At 43.4% G+C, this 19,592-nt stretch overlaps 1 protein-coding gene across 1 annotated transcript in view; it reads right to left on the reverse strand.

Annotated features, from left to right (window-relative positions):
• LOC122808394 (phosphatidylinositol 4-phosphate 5-kinase type-1 alpha-like) overlaps positions 1-19,592 on the reverse strand; it is a 795,187-nt gene that overhangs the window by 564,779 nt on the left and 210,816 nt on the right. Inside the window, exon 5 of the mRNA XM_044079360.1 lies at positions 18,282-18,330. Coding sequence (XP_043935295.1) covers positions 18,282-18,330 — 49 coding nt within the window. The remainder of the gene's footprint in view (positions 1-18,281; positions 18,331-19,592) is intronic.

The following is a 19,592-nucleotide window of genomic DNA, read 5'->3' on the forward strand; positions in this document are numbered from 1 at the left end:
AATTCCCAAATCTTCACTCCATCAATCAGTCTTACACTACTAAGAGACTCGAAAGCCCCACTGACAAATCATTGCTCTTTATAACTAAACCTAACAATGCAGGATATTTTCCATACTCATATTATGCTGCTAATAGCTGGAATACCATCCCATTCCACTTAACAGTCTGCAACCTGAAAGACTTTAAATGACAACTGTAGCAACACCTTACAGGTAAATGGCTTTGCACCATCCCTGGTTAAACTGGTACAGCTATATGAATTTACGTCATAACTATCACAACTGCACCACCCTCTATCATAGGTTCATAGGTGTGTACTAGGCTAATAACCCTGGAGCCTTTACAAGCCTAGCTGATAGGATTATCCTGGTATTGTGCCACCTGAACTCAGTTCCCAGTGCCTCTGTCAAGTAAAGCCACTGGAGTGATCCCTGTGGTGAATTTTCTATTTCCCATCCACTCATCAAGATTTCTCTTGAAGAGGGCCAGTGAGGTGCTCTGCTTGACATGTATGGGAAGTCTATTCTATAGCATGGGCAGTCGCTGGGTTATGAGCCTGTCCTCCAGCATGTGCTGTTGATTGTGGAAATGAGGTTGAGGTCTCTGGAGCATGTGGTGTGGAGGTGTGGAGGGATTGGGATTTCTTTAGATGTAGCATTTCTAACAGAGCTGGGTCAGACATGGCTTTGTAAGTCGAGCAAAGATCGCCTCTAAGTAGGCGATATGAGACAAAGAATAGTTGGAGTGTTTTGAGTCTGTCTATATAGGACAAATGTTTAAGGCCTAGGATCCTCTTTGTGAAGTACTTTTGCGGCCACTCCAACTGTTGCAGGTGTTTAGTGAGGAACATGCCAAAAGGGGCATTGTACTTGATGACTGGCCTAATGAGGGAAGAGTAGAGGGAGACAATGACCTCTTTTTTCCTGGAAGCAAACCCCTTAGTAATGACATGCCACATAGAAGGTCTTTCTGACCACAGTGGCAATGTGGTGGTCAAAAGAGAGGTTGTTGTCAACCTGTGTTCCCAGATCTCTTGTAACGCCCTCTGTGCTCAGTGGACTACCATCAATGTGGTAATTCATGGGAACTGGGATTTTCGCAAAGGGGATGATGACATTTTTTGGAACTGAGCTTAAGGCCATGGTTCTGACACCAGTAGTTGGTCTCAGTGATGCCTTTCTGTAGGATGTCAACATCACTTGGGGAGTTAGTAGCTCCCAACTTGCAATAGTCTGTGAACCTTGTCAGCCAGTCTCCCTTCGTGCTGGCCTGGACTTCCGCGAAAAAGATACCAAAAAGGAGAGGACCCAGGACCAAACCCTGCGGGATTCCACTCGTGACTGGTTGGCAGTCTGACTTGGAGTCCGCTACTTTCACACTGTGGGTTCTACCTGTGAGTGAGTTTGCAAACCACCTAGTGATATAGGGGTTGATGCCTAGCTTAATGAGTTTTTCTGTGATTCTTGAGTGGGGAATGGTATCAAAGGCCTTGGCCAGATCAAGGTAGGCTGTACGAATCACCTTGTCTTCATCCACAGCTCTGGTGGCTGATTCAAAGAAGGTGACCAAGTTGAGCAGGCATGACCTACCCTTCACAAAACCAGACTGTGTGGGATCCAGAGTTTGGAGATTCCCTATATCCTTGTTTACTAGGTCCATGATGATGCATTCCATAGCTTTGCAATCAAACTTGTCAGGCTAATGGGGCGACAGTTCCCAGGGTCTATAGTTGCTCCTCCTTTGTGGATGGGGATGACTGTAACAGTGCTCCATTCGGTACGGACAAAGCCCGAGGTGAGGCTGTAATTGAACAGGGCATGCAGATGAGGTGCCAGTTCACTCTGTAGTTCATGTAGAACACAGCCAGGGATATTGTCAGGTCCCATTGAAGCTGAATTCTTGGCCTTGGACAGTGCTGTTTTAACCTGTGCAGCAGTACAACTGGGTGCCTTTCAATCTACTGGTATTGTGACTGGTCCCTTTGGGGGGACAGGGGTAAAGCTGGCACTGAATCTGTCGGCCAGTACATTGGCAATATCTGTTGGCTCAGTACAGGAGGTACCAATGTGCAGTAGCTCAGAGCAAATCTGGCTATTGCCGTGGAGATTCTTTACATAACTATAGAAGGTCTTGTGGTTGTCTTTACTATCTGCTGAAATTCTGTTTTCATTGCTAGCTTTAGAAGATTGCATGAGGGATCTAAACTTTTTGTTAAGGCAGATAAGAGAGCTTTTCCAGTCTTGGGACTTCACCTTATTCTGCATCAGTTTCCTCCTTCTGTTGTAGAGTATGTTTATAGCAGGGGACCACCAGATTGGCTTCCTTTCTTGGAGGACAGCATCTTGGTTCTATTGGGTATTGCAAGATCCATGCATTTGTGTATGTGCTCGTATAGTGCACTGGTGTATGAGTTGGCGGTCATGCAACTATTCTCCATTTGCATGGGTGCCATGAAGTTAGCCACCTCTGCTTTTAGGAGCCCATCTCATCTCCTTTATTGTCCTTGTAACTCCTTCCTTTCTTTGGACTGCTCGAAGTCTTTACTTGATCTTCTTGTGCCCTAAATTTTTAACTGACACTATGCATACTGATACTGCTCTGCATACACCTCCCTGTATTTAAAAGGAATACAATCGATGTAACTAATAGTTTTATTTTAAACTATTCGTAAATGAGGTAACTGATGCCAAAGATGTCTAAATAATGATTCAAATTGACAGTAAATGATTTAACAGTTCAAATGATGTCTGTATAATGGTGTTTTTCTCCCCAGGCCTCCGCTGAAAAAAAGGTATTGCTCAGTCTTTCCTGGTATAAAAAATGCCAATCAATTCATAAATAAAAGGCCCAAGGAATGAGAACTCAGAATCAACTGGTTTTAAGTTACCTGAGCCACCAAACAGTGTGCATGCCTAGATAATAAGCTGACAACTCCATAACAAACATTGAGAAAGACACATGGCTCAACATTAGCACCTCTTTAACATATTAAGAAATAAAATTCATACAGTCTCAAAACCAGCAAATCAAATTCAGTATGCAGATGACTTCACTGACATGTACCTCCTCTTCAAACAACCCCAAAAATCCCTTGCAAAGACTGAAAAACTGACCGGAAGAATCTGGACTACCAAATCTAAATAAAATTAAACAAATGGCATTTTCACCTCCAACTCAATCACAAAATGCCAGAACTAGTCAGTCAGTAAGAATGGAGTTAGAACAAATTAAAAAAAAAAACTGTTGGGAATAATAGACCACAGATGAAGACTTGTTTAGCACATCCAACATGCAGTTCAACAAACTAACAATAAACTTGGACTTCTTTATAAAGTAAAACCATTCCTAACAGAACAAGTATGCACGGCTATAGCTCAGACCTATTCATTCCCTAGGCTCTTACATACCTCACCAATTTTAACTATGCAGCAATCCTCTCAGCTAGCTAAAATGTAATGAATATTGGAAGAGGACTAAAAGGCAATATAGAGAGATCACATATTCCTGTTTGTGGAATCACCAAAAAAGCACTGTCATTCTTATGATTACATGTAAAATAATTTTGAAACCCCAAAGCTACAATGTAAAATTTCTTCTTTTCCCTACCTTGTTCCAAGCTGTCACAGACTCCTCCTGCTCTCTACATAAAGTTGCTTTCGAATACTCTTCTCTTAGAGTAAAGGTTTATGTAGGACTTTCTTCAAAAAACACATTTACTGAAAAATGTGAACATTATTCTCCTCTGACTGAAAAGCAAAGATAACCAAATCCAAAAAAAAAAAAAAAAACAAAAACACTCCAATATTAAAATAAGCATTGGCACAATAAAAATTAGCTGCACCATAACTTAAAGGTGAACAATACCTAGAAGCACACAACACAAAAAGCGTGAAAGGTAGAAGAAACACTTCAAAAATCGATATCTCCAAAGTTTTTAGAATTAAAACTTCATAAGAGGAAAAGTACAGTTTTGTACCTACCATAAATGTAGATGTCCGGTAGATATGCAACTGCAGTCCTGACATATGGGTTGTCCTGCCTCAGGCAGCCCTTTGGTTGGCCGGATTCCAAAGTCTGGGTCCGGCGTCGGCTGATGTCGCCTCTTCCCCAACGTCAGAGTGGCTGGGGTATAAAAGCATCAGCCGACGCCATCTTCTTCAGTGTTTCTTGCCCCAGATGCCAGGTGCCCTCCAAGGAAGGCTAAATTTAGAGAATGGATAAAAAATTCCAGACATGCACAACAGTAATAAACAGATACACCATAACAGATATCCCCAGCTAATTTGAAAAAGGGGGGAGTGGACCCTAAAAAAGAGAAATACAGAGGGGTAGGAGGGAGGGAAAACCTGACTGCAGTTGCATATCTATCGGACATCTACATTTATGGTAGGTACAAAACTGTACTATGTCCTTCAAGAATGCAACTGCAGTCCTGACATATGGGTTGAATACCACAGCCAAGCTGGGGGTGGTAGGATCTAAGATAAGGATGGTGTAGCTAAAATGCCCTGCAGGACTGCAGAAGCAAAGCCTGCTCGGGATCTGGAATATAAAGGCAGGTTGTAGTGCTTGGAAAATGTATGCACGGAGCTCCATGTAGCAGCTTCTAGAATGTCCTTTGTAGCCACCCCTCTTAGAAAGGTTGTGGAGGTGGCTGTAGCTCTGGTGGAGTGTGGCCTGATATTGGCTGGCACACCTTTTCCATGGAAAGAGTAGCAGAAACTGATGCAGTTTCCAATCCATTTTGAAATTGTTTGTTTGGAAATTGCCTTTCCTTGTACTCCAGCAGCGTAAGCTACAAATAGTTGGTCAGACTTTCTGTTGGCCTTTGTTCTGTCCAAGTAGTAGCGCAATTGCCTGTGTATGTCCAAAGTGTGCAGAAGCTTTTCTCCTTTATTTTGAGGATTGGGAAAGAAAGTAGGCAGGTGAATTGCTTGATTTAGAAAGACCCTGGATATCACTTTTGGCATGAATGAAGGATTGGTTCTTAAAGAGACTCTGTCCTGATGGAAAATGAGAAATGGAGGTACTGCCATGAGGGCCTGTATCTCCGAGACTCTTCTTGCTGAAGTAATTTCCAGGAGAGAAATTGCAATTCTGAAGATGCTGCTGGCTCAAAAGGAGGAAGAGTTAATTTTTTCCAAGACGAAATTGAGGTCCCATGCAGGCACTGGTGGTTTTCTTGGAGGTTTAATATTCTTTATCCCTCTTAGAAACTGTCTTAGTAAAGAATGTGAAAACACAGGTGGATCACAGTTGTATTTTGCTGAAGCGTGTATTTTTATGGAAGAATATGAAAGGCCATCGTGCAGCATTTCTGCCAAGTATTCTAGTATCTGTGGGATGCTCATTACTGATGCATCCTGACCCTTGTCTCTCGAACTTTTTTGGAGAGAGAGATATGGGGAGAAGTCATGGAACCCTCCAAGCTGTTAGTTGAAATGTTTGCAGGTTGGGATGAACAGTCCTGTAATTGTGCTGAGTTATAAGCAGAGGCCATTGAGGCAGGAGCCACGGCTTGGTGCGAGTTATGCTCCTTAGTAATGGATACCAGTGCTGTCTTGGCCAGTCTGGAGCCATCAAAATGCCTTTCGGTTGTTCTGCTTTGATCTTCAGTAACACCTTGGTCATTAATGGTAGAGGTAGAAATGCATAGATTGTTAGAGAATTCCAGCTGAAGGAGAGAGCATCCATTCTCCAGGCTTGAGGATGGTGTGTCCTTGAGCAGAACTTCTTCAGATGATGATTGAGGTGTGAGGCAAAGAGATCTATGTCCGGCCTTCCCCATGCATGAGTTATTTGAGAAAAAATGTCTGGATGCAACATCCATTTGTGCGGGTCCATAATGTTTCTGCTTAGACTGTCCGCCAGCACATTGTCCTTGCCTGGGACAAACTGGGATTGCAACTGTATGTTCAGTTTCAGGGACTTTTCCCAAAGAGTCATTGTTAGTCTACAGAGGGGGTAAGAATGGGTGCCTCCCTGTTTGTTTATGTACCACATAACAATGGTGTTGTCTGTCTTTATTAGCAGATGACCTTGCTGAAGAAATTTTCCGAAGGCCTCGAATGCATGAAGCACTGCCAACATCTCTTTTTGATTGATGTGCAGATGCAATTCTCGGGGAGCCCATTGTCCTTGAATGCATCTGCCCTCCATGTGCGCCCCCCATCCATGATCTGAGGCGTCTGTTGTAATTGTTTGGCTTGCTTGAGGTTTGTTGAAAGACATGCCTTTGTTTAGCAGGCTTGCTTGTGCCCACCACAAAAATTCCTTTTGTAGACATGGAATGAGTGGAATAATTGCTTCTAAGTTGTGGCTGTGTTGAGACCATAAACTTTTTAGGTACCATTGTAGTTTTCTCATGTGTAGTCTTGCCAGTGGAATCAGAAGAATGCAAGATGCCATGAAACCCAGGGCCTGCAGGATTTTCCTTGCAGTCATCTGGGTGAGCTTTGCTAAGCTTTTGAAGTAATCTGGTAATTGTTCTTGTTTTTCTTCTGTGAGGAAAGCTATTTGTGAGTTTGTGTCCAGTTTGGCTCCTAGAAAAATTATTTGTTGGGATGGCAGTAGTCTTGATTTTTGAATGTTGACTGTGTATCCCAAAGCCTGTAGTAAGTGAATGACATAGTCCAAGTTTCTTATCAAAGCTTGCTTGCTGCCCGCTTGTATAAGGCAGTCGTCCAGATAAGGGTAAATTTGTATCCCCTGGAGTCTGCAATGTGCAATTACTGATGCCAGGCATTTTGTGAATACTCTGGGCGCAGCAGATAAGCCAAAAGGCAATGCTGAGAATTGATAATGCTCTGACCCTGCAAGAAATCTGAGGTATCTTCTGCAGCTGTGTCTGATTGGGACATGCAGGTATGCCTCCTTAAGGTCCAGAGTAACCAGCCAAGACCCCTTGCCCAGCATGGGAAGAAGTTGCTGTAACATCATCATTTTGAATTTTGGCACAATGAGAAAAGTGTTTAGAGCGGACAAGTCCAGTATAGGTCTCCATTGCTTTTCTTTTCTTGGAACAAGGAACAACCTTGAGTAGAATCCCTGGCCTTGTTCCTGAGGAGGAACCTTTTCTATTGTTTTGATATGTAGCAGTTTTGAAACTTGTACGAGTGCTTCTGCCCTTTGATTTTGTGGCAGGTCTCACATGCCTTGTCTTGTTGGTAAGGTATGGAAGTGGAACCTGTAACCTTTGTCTATTATGTCTAAAATCCATTTGTCCTTTGTAAAAACGTGCCAATTTTTTGAAAATAAAGATAATTTTCCGCCTAAAGGTGCTTCTCTTTGAGCCTTGGTCGGCGGTGTCAAAGTCAAGTCATTGTGATTGTCCCTGTGGAGCAGTAGAAGTCCCTGCGCCACTTCTCTGATTAGTTGGTTGCCATTGGCGGCCCCTGTAGGAGCCTCGGTATTGCCCACTACCTCAAGCACGCCTGTTTTTTCCCCTTTGGAACTTGTCAGTGTCTGGAAAGGACCAATTCTTCGAAGGCCAATTCCTACTAAACCTTGGTGGCTGAACCTGGAGGAAATCTTTGACTGTTTGTACTGATTTAGCCTTTTCCTCAATTGATTTCAACACACCCTGTGCATTAGCACCAAATAAATTGTCTTTTTCCAGAGGTGCATCTAGCTTTACTTTAACATGATCTGGCAATGTCTGTTCTTTCAACCAAGCATGTCTATGTATGATGGCCCCTGTCATAGCTGCCCTACATGAAGCTTCCAATGCATCATAACCACACTGAAGAAAATGATTGCTAACCTGCTGAGTATTATGAACCAAATCCTGCAAGGCCTTTCTATCTAAAGGCTCAGGAGAGGCTAACTTTTTCTGCAAATCATCCATCAAGAAATCCTGATACTGAAACATATGAAAAAGACAGTTAAGTGCCCTCATGGCAAGGGTGGATGAGGTATAAACGTTTTTACCCCACCTCTCCAGGGACCTAGATTCCCTGTCTGCGGGCAAAGGATTTTGGTCGTGGAAGTGGCCACTCCTTTGGGCCCCTGAGAAATAGTTTCTAGATCAACAGAGTGGGCCTTAAAGAGATGTTTATGAGTTTCAGGAACCCTGTAATATCTGTCTGGCTTGACAGGAGCAGGAGGGAGGGAATCAGGAGAAGTACTGGAGTCTGAGAACACATCATCCAATACATCTAACACTGGGGGTATAGCTAAAGGCCTGTGCTGGGGTAACTTAAGGTAAGTCCGAAGCCTTTTCCTGGAGTCGGAGAAATCCTGGCCCTGCCACTGAAAATGCTCTCTCATGGAGTGGAGAATTTCCCTGAAAGAAATATCCTCAGGAGGAGAGGCAGAGGGAATGGATTCATCAGCATCAGAATCCTTGTAGGCCAGGAAGGATTCTTCCTGGGAATCTGAATGGCCTGACTCATCAGAGGCTTCATCTGAGGAAAGGGTATCTGCCTGCTCAACCCTAGGCCGTTTGTCTGAAGGCGGCTGAGAACCTGTCTGGATGAGACTGAGAGCCCCTGATTAAAGAAATTAGATCTGCAGCTAAAGTCATGATCTGTTGGTCAGAAGTGGGACCCTGTGAAAAAGATTTTGGAGGGTGAGACTTAGCCTGGCTGGCAGCCTTAGCACGTGTGTAGGCCTTGATGGACATAGACACAGGAGGCCTAGCTGCCCCACGTGCTGGAATAACTTTGTCCACCGGTATGGTGTCAGGCAAATCTTGGGCTTCGGTTTCGGGAGGGAAATCAACAACCGGCACCGGGGTAGCCTCCGGGACCAAAGTGTGCGGTAAAGCGGTGTCGTCGGCCTGGAGCGGTTGAATTACCGCCTCCGAAGAGACCGATGCACTCACGGTAGGCTTTAGCGTGGTGTCGGTGGAAGTCGCGGGCCGCAAATGTCTGTCCCGGTCCTTCCATTTTTTGGAAATATGTGCTGTCGGTAGTTCCGACGGCATGATATAGGAGTAACTTTCCCCAAAAAAGTCTTCAGCAAATTCTGCCCGGCGCCTAAGTGCGCGCTTATTGAAGCAAGCACAGGCAGCACAGACCGAGACGTCGTGGTCTGGGCCGAGGCAGGGAAGGCAGTAAGAATGGAAGTCCTTATGAGGTATTTGTTTACCACAAGACAAGCAATTATTAACTTTTACAGTTTTATCTGACATCGGCTGAGGCAAGAAAAGGTTCCCCAATGTGGTACTTAGCTTTTTGATGACTTCGGATCTGAAAACACAGGAGCTGGCCGACCGGCACTTGCGAACTGCTTCTGCTTCGGGCACCGCGCAGCAAGAAAGACTGAAGAAGATGGCGTCGGCTGATGCTTTTATACCCCAGCCGCTCTGACGTTGGGGAAGAGGCGACATCAGCCGACGCCGGACTCAGACTTTGGAATCCGGCCGACCGAAGGGCTGCCTGAGGCGGGACAACCCATATGTCAGGACTGCAGTTGCATTCTTGAAGGACATCGGAACTTTCAGCTTTTCTTTAAAAATAATTTAGATAATACTGACGAAGGAGTATGCTTAAGAAAAATATTTTAACCCCCCACCCTTACACCCCATGCTGGCTAGTTTTGAGAAAATATGCACTAGGAAATTTATCAGGCTCTTCATTCCCAAAAAACAGAAGTTATGTACTCACCATAACGTTCCATGTGAGTTGTTCCATCTCACCTTCATTCATCACTGATGGGTTCGGAGCAACACGGCCGACTAGCAAGCTCAAAGTTCTCCAGTAGCTCGAGACCCCACCCCTTATTCCATAACGCACTGCTGGAATTACCTCTGATCTTGTTTGCTGTGAACCCTACAATAGTACAATTATTCTGCCTAGGAATGAATACACATTGAAAAACCAGGATGAAGACAGCCTCCAGGTCAACTGTCAGCCAGGAGGGGGAAGGAGGGAGGGACGTGAGAATGAAGGCGAGACGAACAACTCATATGGAATGCTATGGTGAGTACATAACTTCTTTATGTGAAGTTGTTCAATCTCGCCGTTCATTCATCACTTATGGGTAGCGTCCCTAGTACCATGATCTTGGGTGGCTCACGGAAGTACACTTCAGAACCGTAGAATCAAATGAAGCCCTGTCCCTGGAGGCCTTATCCACTTTGTAATGAGTTATAAAAGTGTGAGATTTAGACCGGATGGCTGCTCCACAGATGTTATCCAAAGGCAATTTGGCTTGAAAGGCTGAACAGGTAGAAACTGCTCTGGTTGAATGAGCCTTTAACCTTACTAGACAATGGCATATTATGACAAGCATATGTATAGGTGATGCAATCTGAAAGCCAATTAGACAAGGTTGTTTTAGCAACTGGTTTACCTTTTGTGGTCTCAGAAAAGGACACAAAGAGCTGATCTGATTTCCTAATGTTCTATCCAAATAAAATCCAAGTTGTCTATGAACATCGAGCTTATGCAACATATATTCCAATTTGTTGGTATGATTAGGGAAGAAAACGGGCAACTCAATGACTTGATTAATGTTAAACTCAGAACATACTTCAGGCAGAAAGGATGGATTAGTTCTGAGAGATACTCTGTCAATATGGAAGACCATGTAAGGGGGCTTGATGGAAAGGGCTTGGAGCTCTGACACTCCACAGGCTGAAGTGATGGCTACTAAGAAGATAGTTTTCCATGACAAGAATTTTAGTTCACAAGATGATGGAGGCTCAAAAGGAGGAAGAATGATTTGAGATAACATAAAATTCAAATTCCAGGGGGAATAAGGTATCTTCACTGGAGGCATTATGTGAAAGGAACCGTTTAGAAAAGCCTTAGACAATTGGTGAGCCATAATATTCATACCATCAATTCCAAGATGGAAATTAGATATAGCAGCTAATTGTACTCGTACCGTAGCTGCCGCTGCACCTTTGTTGAAGATTTCTGTCAAGAATTGTAAGATAGAAGACAATGGCGCTTGATAAGGGTCAATGTTGTGGGAAGAAGCACAAATGGAAAATCTCTTCCACTTACTACGATACAATTTTTTGGTGGAAGGTTTGTGGGAAGCCAACAAAATCTGACTAGTGTTGAGGGAAAGATTAAAGAGCCTGGCTATGCGGGGAATTGGAGCAGCCAAGCGGTTAGCTTCAGTGTCTACAATGACGGGTGAAGATCACCTGATGGATGTGTCAACAAGTCCGGAACTGGGTCCAGGATCCATGGATCTTCCAGAATATGATGGTAAAGAAACAGGAACGAAATCTGCCAAGGCCAATGAGGGGCTATATGGATGATTGTTCGTCCCAGTGACTTTGCTTTCTGGAAGAATGTGGATATCAGGGGAATTGGTGGAAATGCATAGAGAAGACTCAGGGGCCAATAGTAGAAAAGAGCATCCCTCGGGGAGTGACCTGGTGTGAGAATTAGGGCAAAATAGCTTTTGCATTTGTTGTTGATGTGACTGGCAAAGAGGTCACAGGAAGGCTGGCCCCATTTGCAGAAGATCCTGTCCGCAATCTCTTGTTTAAGGGACCATTCGTGGGGCAACAAGATTGCTCTGCTCAGTCTGTCCACTATTATGTTGGATTTGCCCAGGATGTGCGCTGCCAACAGAAAGAGCTGGGATGATGGTGCCCACTGCCATACTCGGAGGGCTTCTCGGCAAAGGGGATAAGACTTGGTCCTGCCTTGCTTGCTCAGATACCAGACCACTGACATGTCTGTCTGTACTGCAATTGTCCCTAGAGGAAAATAGTCTGAAAGTATTGCAATGCTAGAAGTACTGCTCTCATCTCCAGGACATTGATATGCAGATGTGAATCTTGACCAGTCCATGTGCCTTGGGCAGTCTTTCCCTGAAATAGCCCCCCCCCCATCAGGAAAGCATCCGTGGTCACAGTGGCAACTAGAGGGGGAAGCATGAAAGGACGTCCTACTGTGACATGAAGAGACGTCAACCATCACTGAAGATCCTTCTTGCAGGAATTTATCAGGATCATGTGACTCACTGGAAGTTCTTGGTAAGACCATTGCGTGAATAGAAGCCATTGAAGGATTCTCATATGCATCCTTGCTAAGAGGATTGCTAAAATAGCCGCCATCAATCCTAGAACTTTCAATACCTCTGCTGCTGGTGCTCTGTTCTTTGATATTAGGGACATGATGTGTTGGCGATGAATAAATATTCTTTCTGGCGGAAGGCGGAGAGTGGTGGTTGACGTGTCTAGTTCTGCCCCTATAAAAACAATATGCTGTGATGGCAACAAGGCAGACTTTTCGAAGTTGACTGCAATGCCTAGCTGATCGCAGAGTGTCGTAGCCTATCTCGCTTGAAGTTGACGCATGGTGGTGGAGGTAAGGAGCCAATCGTCTAGATACGGAAACACCTGGAATCCTAGATGCCTCAGGTGAGCCGTGACTACTGCCATACACTTGAACATTCTGGGGGCTGTAGTGAGACCAAAGGGCAGTGCTCAGAATTGATAATGATTGGTTCCCAGCCAGAAACGCAGGTGATCTCTGGATGGTCTGGCCATCTTTATGTGGTAGTACGCATCCTTGAGATCGATCAAGCACATCCAATTGTCCTTCCCCAACAAGGGGAGTATGGACTGTAGCGTGACCATTCAGAACTTCTCTTTTCTCACAAATTGGCTCAGTCTGCTGAGATCCAAAATGAGTCTCCAGTCCCCCGTTTTCTTTGGAACCAAAAAGAACCTCGAGTAAGTTCCGAACCCTGTCTGGTCTGCTGGGACTGGTTGGATGACTATCTAGCAATCAGCGTACCTCTATTGCTGCTTGTCCCATGTGACTGGGTGGAACATCCGGGATTTTTTTGATGGGAAGAGGCTGGGTGAAAAATGGTATGAAATACCCTCTGGAAATGATACTTCGTACCTAACTGTCGTTTGTTATATTTAGCCAGGCTTTGGGGTACAAAGATAAGCGACCCCCGACTGCCTCCAGAGTAGGACAGCCGGGGCCTCCCTTCAGGAGCGCTGCTGGATTGACCAGAGAAGTGATCTGTCACCCTGGTGTTGCAGAACCCCCCCTGCCGCGAGGGCGGTGTCTTCCATTGAAACCCCCTCCTCTGCCTCTGGAGGGGGGCTCTCCACATGCGTCTTGAAACGCTTCATGGGCTTTCCGGAACCACATCTTTCCTCCCCTCTGACCTTTGGGAAAGGGTCGAGTGGGGGTGGAAAAACAGACTCCAACGGCAGACAGTCTTTCCCTTCTTCCTCACACCTGGTCAAGGTCTCCTTCACCTTTGGCCCAAACAAAGATGAGCCGTCAAATGGGGTATTAGTAAAAGAAGACTTGAAGGGTTCCGTGAAGGAAGAGTCGCATCCAGGCATGCCTACGGAGAGAGATTCCTGTACCTGCAGCTCTACTCGAACCATAAACTGCGTATGATACGAGACGCATGGACGAGCTGACTATCGAATTGAGGGTAGAGAACTGAGTGGCAATCTTATCGGATACACTTGAAGCTACAGCACCCTGAAGAGCATCTCCCAACTCCTTAAGGAGATCTCTCTGCAGTCTGGGAAAATGTGTCAAGTAGTTCAGTGATCTGAGTGAGAAAGTCGCTAAACTGAACATGCGTTTCCCATATCTATCCATGATCCTAGATTCTCTATTAAGAGGATGGATAGATGAGGAAGTCTCAGACATTTCCTTTTTGGTGGTTGTCACCACCACCATGGCATTAACAGGGACTTCCCTTGATCAAAAAGGACTTATCCACAGGGGCTAAAATAAATTTATTAAGCCTCCTAGGTACAGGTTTCCATAGATTCTGGAGACTCCCATGCCCTACGAGGGACCAGATCCATAAGCTCATCGTAGGGCAGAGATACCCAAGAGGTGGAAGGTTGAGACCCAAATGCCTTCAGGAGAACAGACTCATCCTCTGTAAGGTTCTTGGACTGCCAAATCACCCTTCTGCCTAAGGATTTCAAGAAACTCAGCAAAGGCCATGTCCTCATAGGGGGATTTGGGGGACCCTTATGATTCATCCAGGTCAGTGTCCGATGTGATAGACCCCTGGGGGGAGTCCAAATGCCTCCTCTTGCATAACATCTTCCTGGGAACCTCTTCAGGGGGAACTTCTGGAGAGGTCTCAGAAGAGCAGGGAGCGCCCTGTGGGGCTACCTGAGGCTCTGGGTCTCTACACGCTTGGGAGGACCGGAGGAAACAGAAATAGACACAGGCACTTTAGGGGAAGAAGAGGCCAGACCTTGAGATAAGTAAGTCTTGGGAGACCACACTTGCCTCATGGCATCAAATGCACCTCGGCTCCGATGAGGAGGAGTCGATGGCTCCGATGGAGCCGCAATCTCCTCCCCGCACCGAAGCCATGGGCTCCGAGCCTGAGGTAGGAGCCGAGCTGACCCGAGCCGAGGCCCCGAGAGGAAGAGTCGGCACCAAGTCGGTGTGGCTATCCTCCCCGGACCCGACCGGAGAGTGTCGGCTCCCAGAATCCCCTGTCAGTGCCGAAAACATCCAAGCAGATGGAGCCGACAACACTGTAGCAGGTGTCGGCTCCAAGAGATCCACAATCATCAGGTTGGCCTCCTCCTGCTTCGAAGGTCCGATATGGCTCAGAGGAGGAGCAGAAAATTGAAAGGTAGTGGTCTTCAGCTCTATGGTTGTGTCTGAGCCGACAACAATTTAACTAGGCCTCGTGCCTTTAATAGTTTCTGAACCAGCCGGTCCATATCCAGATCAGACAGGCTGACATTGGACCTGGAAGAGTGGACAGATGGAGCCGATTGGAGCAATATGGAAGGATGTTTTTCGGCAACCAGCTCCAAAGCTGTGTCCCGGTTCCGAAAAGAGCAGACTGTCGGCTCCAAGGGAAGTGGAGCCAAAGTCACCACATGCTCTGACCTCTTCTTTTTTGGATCTAGAATCAGTGGAAGACTTAGAAGATTTAGATGACATACTGGCTCCATCCTGGTCAGACAATGCCTCAGAAAAAAAGGTGTTTTATGATACCCCTATCAATCAATTTCCTCTTCCTTTCAGCTAACACTCTTGTGGAAAAGGAATGACATATGCTGCAAGACTCTTGCAGATGTACCTCACACCCAAGCAGTAAACACTGCACATGGGCATCTGTGACTGACATTTTCTGTCTGCAGTCTGGGCACTTTTTAAACCCAGACTTTGGATGCTTGTTCTTATCTTCAGACATTACACATCTCAAGCACACTAACTAAGAGCTGTTTTAAACTGAGTAACTCACACAAACACACACACAGCCCACAAGGGGCACTAACAACTAAATAACTACAAACAATAATAAAAGATCCAAAACAATAGTCCCAAAGGGGATCACTAACTAATAACTAATCCTAAGGCCAAAAGGCCGAAGGCAAGATAGATAACACTGAGGAAAGGGGTATAAACACAGAAAAAACTACAATCTAGTATCTAGTATATCTGCTACTAAGAATAGAACAAGGGTATATAAAAAAAAAAAATATAACTTGCTGAGAGTTGAAAAACTCCCAATAAAGTCTTGAACAAAGCTGGAAAACAAGAGATCTGTGCCGCGGCAAACTAGATCTGAGGTAATTCCAGCAGTGTGTTATGGGATAAGGGGTGGGGTCTCGAGCTACTGGAGAACATTGAGCTTGCTAGTCGGCTGTGTCGGAGCGGAGGATCGGCTCCGAGCCCATCAATGATGAATGAACGGCGAGACTGAACAACTTCACATGAAAGGTTTTACAACCTTAGTAGAGAAGAGGAAGGTTTATTAACATCATTGAGAACATCTGACAACCTGAGAATTATGAAGGCTGACAAAGGCGGTGGGGACTGTCTTGGTGGACAAAAATGATTATGTCAACGATGTGGCTAGTATGTTGTATGACACCAGTAAATATGAGGGTGTTTCTTTGAACCAGATTAATATTGCACATAGAAAAATTCAGTTGTGTTTATAACTCCGTCTTTTTCAAGGAACTATCAATGAAGAATTGTACAACTTTCTGGTTAATGAGCACCCATACATTTCCCACATTACTCTGTATCCCCAAAGTACATGAGAATCTTGATCATCCTGCATAAAGACTGATTGTGGCTGCCCACAATGGTTTAACTTATTCTTTGAGTATATTTGTAGATCGTTTGTTGAAGAACACACTACGCCCTATCAACCACGTTCTTATGGATTCTTGGGATTTTTTTAACTAGGATTAAACAAGATTATTTTGAAACTACCACAGGTTTTTCAACTATTGATGTAGTGGATATGTTTAACTCCATACCACATGAGGTAGATCTGGAACTTTTTTTAGAAGCCCTTCTTGATTATTCTACCTTGGAAGGTACTTTCATGAACTTTGTTGTAGAAGCGATGGAGGTGATTTTACATAACTATATCACCTTTGAAAATGAATGCTTCTGCTTAAGGGTGTTGCGATGGGGTTGAGTAGTGCCCCCATGTATGCAAACTTAGTGATGGCTACATGGGAGAAAATGTTAATTTTTAATTCATGACTTGAAAATGAATGGTTGGTCTATCTTCGTTATTTGGACAACATTTTTGTCCTTCGGAGGGGGGACGAACAGGTAGTAGACAATTTTGTCTATTACATTAAACATGTTTGTCCCTATTTTAAGTTTACACATTGTTATTCTAAGGGTAGCATTGATTACTTGGATGTTACAATTTCTAGAGACCAAGAAATTGGTCAATTTACATCTAAAGTATTTCGTAAGCCGACATATTCGAACAGTTTTTTGGCATATAACAGCAAACACCCATTGCACACGAAGAACAATATAGTAATAGGCAAGACGATTTGTGGGGCAAGGATGTGTTCGACATTAAATGACTTCAAACACGAACTTGGTAATCTTATTCAAATCTTCGTATCCGGTTGATTGGGTAGTTTGGGCTTAGAAGTGTTGCAAGGATGGGGGTTAAATATATACCCCTGTTGGGAAAAGATACTGCGGCTCAACAACTTTGGACAAAAACAGGATTGTAATTTTTCACATTTTATGGTTATTAACTTTGGATCTTTAGGGCAAAAAGTCATAACAGAGTCTAAAAATTGGGTTATTTTGGAAGGTAACAATGAAGTTAATAACAGCTTAGGAAAAACACCATTATTTGTTTTTAAAGTAGGACACAATATGAAGTAGTATTTTGAAAACCCATTGGTTTCGAAGCAGAAAAATAAGGGAACCAACAAATGTGGCGCATGTAATTATTGTGCACACATTTTGAATTAATCATTTTTTTTGGGTGAATCTAATTTAAAAGTAGGTTTTGCTAGTGGTAATTGTAGCAGCAGTTGACTAGTATATTTAAGTGTATGTAAAGGGTGTAAGGGGTTTTACACTGGTACAACCAAGAGAACACTACATAAGCGTATATATGAACAACTTTACACTATAGAGAATAAAAATATGAACGCTTTATACAAGAACACATTGGTATGCACTGGACAATTAATGTTCAAATTTAGTATTTTAGAGATTATTAGGAAAGATCCTAGGGGGGTGACTGGTGTAACAGTCATTGTAAAAGTTAACTTGTATGGCAATTGAAACTAGGTGCCAACATCCCCCCCCCCCCCCAAGGCATGAACAAACATTTTTCATTAATCCCAATATTAAAGGATAGAGCTGTTTTATAGATTATAGATGTTTTTTTTTTTACTAGTTTATAAACCTACGTGATCTTTAGTATTTAACTTTTACATTAAGCTGTAGAGTTTTGTATACATTATTTTTAAACAATTCTTGTTGATTGTTTTATGAAGTGTTAATTACTTAATTTGACTGGATGTATTATATAAAGAAGTATGCTGGGAAGCATAAAGTCCAGTATTTACAGGGACGAAAGCGCTTGCCGGATTACTGCTTTGTACACTTGATTCACTTTGTTGGATTAAATATTTTTTACCTGCAACAGCTTGGGACATTCATTTGTTGAGTGGTTGGCTTGTTGATGACCAGGTGGATTTTTGTTTTTTGAAATACGTAGAAGTACGGCAACTACCTGAAAGGAAAAAGGAACAAAAACGGATGCCTAACAGTTCCGAACCCCACCTACATCCATACCTAGAGAGGATATGACTCCAGTCCTGTATTCTTGTAGGGGATATGACACTACCCCGAAAAACATAACTGACACAGGTAGATGTGTAAAGTCAAATGTAAAATGCTTACTGTTACACTGACTCGCATTGAAGATCATCAGTGCACATGCCTGTCAGAAAACCTCCAGCTCCATAAGAAGCAGCAGAGTTAGTGATTTGTATTTACCAATGCCAACACAATTATCCCTTTTAGACATACCCCAGCACAGTACTACAAAAGGAAATGTAACTCACCCCATCATGCACTAGTGCTTTCCAGGAATGCTCCAATTTCTTTACAAACCTAAAAACAAAATGCTCATTTTAAAAACAGAGAAAAAACATACACATTGCGGATAAGTTATTTGACTAACAACAGTCAGAAGTGTTACTTAAACTTAATTCTCAAACAAAAACCTAACACTGAATTTTGTTACGGTACTGTGGTAATACACCAGCAGACTTGAAAATACAGAATCCAGTATAAAAATGACATCAATACTCTTAACATTTTTACTTTTTTGCTTCAAGATATACTAATCCTAAGAAACAGCATCAAAATGACCTTGCATATCAGACAGAAAGCTGTGCCTCTATGTCACTGTTTCATGTATTTCTGTGTAAAAAAATGTATATACAAGTGAAGAGAGAAAACTGAAAAGGCAGTGGGATGAGCAATACAAATTAAAAAAAAACTACATGGTTAGCAAACAACTTGTTGCATGCCAATAATAAACAATCATTCATTTATTCATCTTCAAGTAGCAACTTTATCCACTAAACGGTCAAAGGTAATCCACAGCCCCCACTGTCAAGCAACAGACAAAATGTAAAAGGACCTCTTATGGATGAGATGCCAGTTTATCTCTGAATAGAAGCATACACTACACCTATACCTAAAGGCAATTTAGAGGATCAACAATTTATCTGCTGCCATGACTGAGATGTGGACGGGCAGTACAGACCCCACTGAAAACCTACATGGACATAGAGCACATGTAAACTCCACAAAAGGCACAGGACGGCTGGGAAGTAAAGCAGCAAACCTAATTGTAGACTGTTGCCTTCAGTAACAAAACATTCAGAACATAACTTTATAGACAAAAAAAAACGCTTAATATTAAGAGTCACTTGTGATATATGGATTTACATGTTTAACAATGGCAAGTTAAAAGTATATGCAAAACCTGACTGATATGAAATTAATCACTGTAGCAGCAACCAGTGTCAATATAACAAGTGCACCATGCAAAGGGAGATGTGCAATAAGTAAAAAAATGAAAATGCTTTTCATAATAAAGTGTTAATCTTTAAAAAAAGTTATCCCCAACAACAACAAAAAGATTTTCTCCAATATCTGTACTTTGAAATAATACCCTTTAGAACAATGCCACCTGCAGCTCTTACGAACGCATTATCTTTTTCTTCCAATACTTCCAGCCCTGAGATTCTAGTTATGAGAGCAAACAGAATTACAAGTGACATATTAAGACTACGGTTTCCACCCACATTCCAAAGACATGCAGTAGGTGGACAGGACACGAAGGTGGCTGCAGGTATGGAAAA

Source organism: Protopterus annectens, chromosome 8.part0, assembly GCF_019279795.1.
Source record: "Protopterus annectens isolate FY-2018-M chromosome 8.part0, PAN1.0, whole genome shotgun sequence".
Lineage (NCBI taxonomy): Eukaryota > Metazoa > Chordata > Ceratodontiformes > Protopteridae > Protopterus > Protopterus annectens.